The following is an 8,584-nucleotide window of genomic DNA, read 5'->3' on the forward strand; positions in this document are numbered from 1 at the left end:
TGCTAAGACAAAATTCTTGTCTTTCTGTTCTTTAGTATAGTTCACCCATTATTTGTGCTTTCGTGCTCACATTCCTTACATTTGTGATCTTTATCAAAGAGGGGCATATATTCAAACCCTTTATTTTGTCCCCATAGCATAGATTTTGATCATATTTGGTGCTCCTTGGCTCATTCCCTTACATAATGCGTTCATAGGATGCTTTTAGGAATATCTTTTCTTTGCACTCCCTAGTGGTTTGCTTGTTATTTGGCTTTCACATTGACTTTTGAGCCACTCTTAGATACCTTTTAGAAGGGTTTTTTTTACCATGGCGTGACTTTAGTAACACCCTAGGTTTTTTTCCTTTTTTTAGAGTTTCCTAAACTTAGTTTAATAGTGTTTTTATGAGTCTTAACCTTAGGTTATTGCATTTTGGAAGTTTAGGCTTGGTTTAAAAGGATTTTAAAGAGAATTAACCTTTGGAGGAAATGAGGACAAGTATCCAAATTTCCACCATTCCTTGACCAATAAAAAGAGGTCTTGGGGTGCTCATTTAATAGAGTTTTTTTATCATTTTGGAAGAGGAAACTCTGCTAGATTTTTGGGAAGAAAAATTTTGAAGATTGGAAGAAATGTGTGGCTTGGAGAAGAAGGGAAGCTTACTTGAAGAACAAGTTTGGTCACTTATAAGGAGAAACTTTGTAAGTATGGTTTAATTTCATTTAATTACTTTCATTCATAGTTTATTTGAGGATATTTATTTGTTGGGTGTGGATATTGGAGGTCATGAACTTGATTGTTGGATATTTTGTTCTTCATCTATGGAACTCCTTCTTTTATTCACTTTGTTCACCTTGATTATTTAAGAAACTACTTGATCCCTTGAATAATTGGTTGTACAATGGGTTTTGATGATTTCACTTATTTGGTTTTATTCTCTTTTGAGTTATTTTACTCTTTTTCAAATTCATTGATCAAATCATGAAATAAGGCTTTGTTAGATTTAAAATCTTTATTTTTCTTTTGAGAGCTTTCTCCCCTTCATTTTAATGGCTTTGGAAGTCTTTTTGATTGATTTTAAAATCAAATTTGAAAGCCACCAACTATTTGTTTATTTACCAAAGAGATTTCCATAAAAATGACTTTTTAAAGCCTTTTTTTTATCCTTTTGGGTTTTTTTTTTTCAAATCTAGTTGTACAACCTATTTACAAACACCTTCTTTGGTTGAGTTTCAAGCATATTTTAATGACTAATTTTATAGCCCAAGGTGAAGCCTCCTTCCATAAGCTTTGACCTTATTTTTATGCTTAAGAAAATTGATAATTGCTCTCATGATTTTTAAGATTTTTTTAAAGGTTTTTCAAACTGATTTTAAAGGATCATTTTCAACCCATTTGAACCTTCTTTCATGGTCATTTGAGGCTTAAGTTTGTGGCCATTTTAAGTATAATAAATAGTGTTCATATTCTTTGGTACATAATACATGATTTCATATTAGAATATCCTCATCTATGGGTGTTTTTTTTTTTTTTTAGAATTTCATCCCTTTTTTCATGTGTGAGTGCTAATTTAACCCCCCATGTCTCTTATAAGTTCAAATTCATACTCATTTTAGTGTTGGAAATGATTGAATGCCCAGTGGATTGATCAATGGCTCTTTCCTTTGGTCTACATCACTCATTTTTTAAACTTATAATTTTCATATTTTCTTGATTTTTGAAACATGGATAAGTCTCAAAATTTTTAATTTAATGAGATCACCTTTAGTCCTCATGAACTTTCTTACCTAATCATTAGAAGGTTGGAGATGTGGATTAATCCATAGAAATTAATTTGGGCATTAATAAGACCCACCTTTTTTTATTTCAAAACTTGCTTACTTACTACTCTGTGTTTTACCCCAAAAATGTTTTTCTAAATCTAGATTTTTCAGCTTGTTATAAATTTCTTTTACTTTTTTTACTTGGATGATGTTTAGACTTCTTCAATGTATTAAAGAATTTTTTTTTTTTTTTTGGTTGAAAAAGTCCTTCCTAAGCTTGTTAAATAAATTGGTTTTTCCAATTATACAAAGCCTATATTGTTTTTTTACACCGAAAACGTTTTTACAAATCAATCCTAACTCGTGGGTTTTTATTTTTTCAGTATTTTAGAGTTCTTAAATGAGGTTTTATGTTTTGGTTTCACTCATCATCTTCCAAGATTGAGAATTAATTCCATTTTTTCTTACTTGTTGTGTTGACTTGAATCTCGCATTGTGAAATGTTCTTCAAAATTTGGGATAATGGATGCATTTTTAGGCCTCATATAAAATTTTATTATACTATACACCCTTTGAATGTGTTGTGTAATTTTTGTTTTAATTTTATCTTATATTTAAGCTTGTCAAATAATTTCATTTTGCATGACTTTTTTATTTGTCTTATTTCTAAGCAATAAGATGTTTAGTGAAATCTGGGATAATTGGTGTATGTTTGGAACCCTATGATATTTTTCATGTGTTCTAGACATTTTGAATTTGTTGTCTAATTTTTATTTTTATTTTTTATTTTATTTTTTATTTTTATTTTTTTGTGCATTACCTCTAGGCTTGTTAAATAATTTAATTTTTGTGTGACCTATTGTTCTATCTTATTTTTTAGCAATAATATGTTTGGTTAAATTTAGGATAATATGTACATGTTTAGGTACTTTTGGTTTTAAAGACACTTTGAGCATATTTTATAATTTTTGTGTTGATTGTATCTCATCTTTAACTATTTTATTCTGATTTGTTTTGTAATCGCTTATATTCTATCTAACATCTGTATATCTTGTATAAACTTGCTAATTTAGCTTTTTTTTGCTTGCTTCTAACCTTTTTTGACTCTTGATTTTCATTTCAAACATCTTGTACATGTTAGCCAAGCTTTCCTTTGTATAAACATTTTTCCTTTAGATATTTTATATGAATATTTTATAAGTACTTGCTTACCGGTGTGTTCTAATTCCTTTGCACAATTAATGTATATTAGTCCACCTTAATCCTAGTTTAGCCATTTTTTACTTTTTGATTTGATTGTATATATCTTGTATATGTTGGGTAGTTTTTTCTTTGATATTAGATTTTCTTATCTTGCTTGTGAACTAACCCTTTTTTTCTATGTAATCGCACTACCCTATTTTAGGCATTTTTTAGGTAAGCTTTTTTCCTTCCTTCTTGATTATTTGTTTCATTTGATATGCATGTCATGATTTTCTTGTCATCACCATTGTCGCTTTGTATAATATTGTTATTATTTCTTAAAATCCACGGTCCATTAGTCACTTGTCTTAATTCCCTCTACTTATTTAGTAGAAATTTATTTTGGACTTAGAAGAGTGCTACCCTATAGTACTTTCCGAATAAGTAACATGATCCCTGAGTTGGACTTAGTTTTTCATAAATATGTTTTTCCTTAAAAAATGAGTCACTTTTAAAGTTTTATTTCTTATTTTGTTTTTTGTTTCAAAAATAAGCGACAACTCCAATTTTTAAAAAAATTGTTCATAATAAAAAAACAAGTTTCACCACTGAGTGGGAACGCACATGAAAAATGAGGGTCCACACGGTGGTCCCGACTCAAGCTCATATTCTTAGGTGGCCAACTTTTGAGGGTTAATTAAGTTATTTATTCACATAAGTGCATAAGGGCGTTTTGAGAAAAATGCAAGGTTGCATAGGAGCTTGTAAATATTATCTTTAGATTGAGATAATTAATTAATTAAAGTCCAATAAAACTAATTCATTAATTAGGACCTAAGTGGGCTAAATTTAAGGCACTCAAACCCAAGATGAGCTCAAATCACTTAAGCCCACTAGAAGCTTATATTAACTACATAAGTCCAATTAACTAACCATAAAATGTGGTATAAGGCAACCCAATGTGGAGGAATTTGAGTATTTCTCTAGAACTTGCTTGCTTCTTTCTCTTACCAAACCACTTGAAACATTGTTCACTCACACTGACATAGTCCAACCTTAAGGATAATGACATTATAACACACACAAAAGGTAATTATACAAGGCATTAACAAAATCCAACCTCAAAGATATTGAGCTGTCTTCTTTTACCACTTAGGCATTTACATTAACTGTACATGACAAATGAACTAATTGTATAAGGAGTGTACAAGAATAATCCATTGTAAAAGAATTTGAGTATTTTCTTAAAACTTACTTTCTTCTTTCCCTCACCAAAGTATTTGAAACATTGTTCACTCACATTGATACAACTCAACCTCAAAGGTATCCACATTATATAACACATGCAGAAGACAATTATACAAGGCATACATCAATACATCTATGTTTTTTTTTTTTTTTGAAATTTTCCTTCTTTATTTGTCATAGAAAAACACTTCAAATAGTATTCGCACATTTTTGCATATATATGCAAGTAGAATTGTCCTCTTTTTCACACTTGTACAAGGTATTTACACTAGTGTATAAGTCCAATGAATTAACTGTATAAAGGGTGTAGAAGGCAACCAATTTTGAAGGAATTTGAATGTTTCTTTACAATGTACTTGCTTCCTTCTCCCACTAAACCACTTGAAACATTTTAATAATGGCGATAAAAATAAAAATAAAATAAACAAGTGTTAAATTTTGTTTTTATGAAAAAAAAATTCCAATAAATATATGAATAGATTTTAATTTTTTAAGATAAATAGAAGGAAAAAAAATAATCCTTAGAATTAAAATTTAATTTTTTTTATCTATCAATTGATTTATAAATATTTTAAAAATAAATGGGAAAATTAAAATGTTTTAATTGAATTTTAAGATAAAATTTGAAAATATAAAATAATAATAACCTTCATATAAAGTACAAAACTTTTAAAGATATTCATTTAGAAGGTAATGGTTCTAAAAAAACTATTTAAAAATATTGGGGATTTAAAAAAAAGAAATTACTATCTTAAATTTTAAATTTTTTTAAAGTAAATTTTAAGGACATAAAACAAGTCTATACTTTTATATAAAAAATTATTTTTTATATAAAAGTTATTATTAGTTTCTATTTTAAAAAAATAAAAATAAGAAATTTATTTGAAAGAGACCTTAGTATTTTACAATTTAAAATGTATGGTAGTGGAAAAAAAAAGATATTTTACACTTAAAGATAATAAAAATTATAATTAAAAAAAATCATCATTAAAATTTTATGAAAATATAAGAGAAATGAGGGAAATTAAGAGAGAAGCTTGAAGAAAGGAATGGTGCTCCTAAACTTAAAAAGAAAATTATAAGATGTTTCATCTGAATTTAGATCTCCCAGTTCTTAAATTTTAAAATATTTAAAAAAAAAAAATTGTGAATATACATTTTAAGGAGAATTGCTTATCAAACATTTGCATTAGTTTATCAAATGGCTCAAATTTACTTAATAATATTGAGAGCCAACAACAAATGATATTCATATTGACTTTTTAAGAAATGAATAAAGGGTATTTTTGAGATTTTTGGATGATAACATGTAAAAATAACCTTGAGAACAATATTTTAACATCCTCCTCCATCCTTTCAGCTCAAATATATAAGTTAATAGGTATTTAGCAAATCAATTTAATAACTTAAAGTAACTTAATAACTTAATTTAAATTATTAAATAAATTAAATACGTTAGGTAAAATAACTTAATAGTATAACTTAAAATTAAAAATAATTTTAAGTAATAAATAAAAATAATTAATTTATTCTTAAATTTACATCTTCATTTTACTTTTTTATCTTTATTTGTTATAATTACATTCACAATCTTTTTTATTATTTTATAACCCCCATTGTTACTCGATATGATAAATATGTCAATTTGATAATTCAAAATAAATTTTGAGTTAATTTTATCAAATAAACTTAATACCTAAAAGCGAAAATTAAGTAATAAATTTTAAATCAATAAATTAAATATAATTTAATTTAAAATCAATTTAAATAATCAAGTAATAAGTCCCAAAACCACAATTGTGAAGAAAAAAATGTTTACTAAGTGGTTAATCTCGACCATGATAGTAGGCTTTCTAGACTATGGAGAGAAGTGGTGGCAAAGTCACCAAATGGTAACTATTTATTACCGGAGGTTAGAGAAAAAGAATAAAAAGTACTTGTAATCTAGGGGTAGCAATAAGAGATTCTTCATTTAATTATGAGAAAGGATTTAAGTCCCCCTTGATAGAAGGAAGACGTGGAGAATATTCGCCACCGGAGAGTGGACTGAAGAGGAGTGATGAGTAAGGAAAATATTTCTTATAGTCAAAATGTAAATCACGGGCTGGGGAGAAAATGCCAAGTAATTTTGAGCAGAAATACTTGTACACATGCGTATTTTCCAATTTGCTTTTACTTGGAAAGATCTCATCTCTCGTGAGCATTGACCAAATGATCTACTCTAGCCCGCTGCTGGGTATTTTTAGGCCGTACCAATAATGCAGCGAAAACTTTGCATCCTTGCTGAACTGGATTCCTACCAGGCTACCACCACCCATCCACCCTCATTCATTCCAGGGTAAGCTTAATTATATGCTGCATGTAAACTCACATGACTTTGTTTCCTGCTTTAGACCAAATTACTACCCAAACAACCCGCTTACTCTATTTATACAATTATGGGAAACCCCCACCATTCAACCATCAAAAGTTTAGCAGTTGGGAGAAGAACCAAGAAATTAATATGATATAATATAATATTTACTTGCAATTTCTTAAACAAAAAACAATAAAAAGACATATTGGCTTGCTACTACTAGCAATTGAAATGAATCTGTTTCAGCGGTGGGCTTTTCTGCCATGCCTGCTGACCTGATGCAACCATCCAATTCCCTTCAAGGCCTTGGTGAACTTCACAAGATTAGGCCTCCCCATTCCCAGATTCATCTTCCCTGCTGAGAATTTCAAAGCTTGTAAGCAACACAATTGCCTATCCATCCCTTCCTCCTCCTCCTCCTCATCTTCCTCCCCACTGTAGTAACCCACCTCCTCCCCTTTCTTCTTACTCTTTTTCCTATCATTTTTTGCCTTCATCACCTTGCTCGAATCCGTCTCGTATGTCTCCCAAAGCAAGTCCATGCCTTCGCCCCCGTCTGCATTGTTTCGCTCCTCAAAGAGCTTGCAGGCCAGCGTCCGCTTCCACTCCTTTTCCTTCCTCATTGATCCAAAGCTCCCCAGATTCTCCATATCTCTTTTAGGAGAGTAGTAGTAGACACCTTCACTACTTTGAACACTTGCAGCCACCATCTGCGAATTGTCTGTCCCTTTTGAAGTGTAGTCTCCACCATTATCGGCAGTCACTCTAAGTGCGATTTCGCCAATTTTGCTCCCCATTCCCTCGGATACTCCTGTGGTCAACCTTTCTTCCTGTCCATCAACTTTATCGGTCTCTGCGCCAACTGCCTTGACTTTCTTGTCTTTCACTTTCTCAGATATGTTTCCATCCTCACCCACCTCCAACAACCCTTCTCCTCTCTTTTCTTCTGCAACATTCTCAGTTTTCACCACCACCGCTCCTTCAAAGGCCGGCAAGCAGTGTTTTTCCTCCGATTCCAGCTCCAAAGGTTGGCGCTCTTCATCTCTTACCTCAAAGGTAGCTGCCTCGAACACAATCTTGTACGCTTCAAGCTCCTCAAAGCATCGAAGATCTTCACATTGGCCGTCCACAATTGGCCGTAACTTGTCCAGAACAGACCCGCATTTCTCAAGGAGAAACCCCAGTTTGGAGTCAGAGGATTCGGGGGAGAGGAGAAGGGTTGGAGAGACAGTGAGAAGAGCAAGGACAAGGAGGAAGGTGGTGATGAAGAGGGGGGAGAGAAAAGAGAGGAGCTTGAAGATGTAGGGAGAGAAGAAGACAAAGTACAAGAAGTAAAGAGGGTGGGAGATAATGGAGGAAAATAAGAGCATTAAGTCAGAGAGGAGAAGACTGATGGAGAAGTGAGGTTTGTTAGCATTTGAGAAAGACAATTCAGACATTTTTTTTCAGGAGATGAAGATGGGGGAATTGTTGTAGAAGGGAGAGCAAAGGGAGGTTATGGTGCAAACTGCTGTGGGAGAGACAAAAGAAAAAATTGTGTGATTGAGGAAATGAAAGCGGCGTGAATAAAGGGGAGAGACTGGAGAGAGACGGGGAGAGAGATGGACAGAGATGGAGAGAGAGAGAGAGAGTAACTAACACTTGGGGGAAAGAGGAAAAGCACCTTTAGGAACAATGCTCTTTCCATAACCACCACCCCCACCACCCATGTCCTTTTTCCTTGTCTAAATGACCTAAACATCCTCCCCCTGCGTGTCATGTGTCATTATAGAAAACTAATTTACAACAATTTTTCAAATTCTATTTAGCCTCACTCTGTCAACAATCATATTATCTTATATATTTAGACCATGCTTAGACTAGCTTTTTACATTTAGTTTTTGGCTTTTAGCTCATAATTAAAATTATAACAATATTATAAATGATTATTTATATAAATTAATATAGGATTTACATGGGATTAATAGTTTTTTTAATAGAATATTATTTTTATTAAGCTTAAAAGATGGGTTAATGATTTTTAAAGACAAATATTCCAAACACATCTTCTTCT

At 31.3% G+C, this 8,584-nt stretch overlaps 1 protein-coding gene across 1 annotated transcript; it reads right to left on the minus strand.

Moving 5' to 3' along the window:
- Positions 1-6,653: 6,653 nt before the first annotated feature.
- Positions 6,654-8,148, minus strand: LOC117918929. Its single transcript, XM_034835905.1, has one exon. It carries the CDS (start codon positions 7,968-7,970, stop codon positions 6,774-6,776), a length of 1,197 nt encoding a protein of 398 aa, XP_034691796.1. The 5' UTR covers positions 7,971-8,148; the 3' UTR covers positions 6,654-6,773.
- Positions 8,149-8,584: the final 436 nt, after the last annotated feature.

The sequence above is a fragment of the Vitis riparia genome, chromosome 7 (genome assembly GCF_004353265.1).
Source record: "Vitis riparia cultivar Riparia Gloire de Montpellier isolate 1030 chromosome 7, EGFV_Vit.rip_1.0, whole genome shotgun sequence".
Taxonomy (NCBI): Eukaryota; Viridiplantae; Streptophyta; class Magnoliopsida; order Vitales; family Vitaceae; genus Vitis; species Vitis riparia.

Excerpts from the sequence above, each read along its gene's own strand:
- LOC117918929 (XM_034835905.1), bottom strand. The coding sequence starts at position 7,970 with ATGTCTGAATTGTCTTTCTCAAATGCTAACAAACCTCACTTCTCCATC.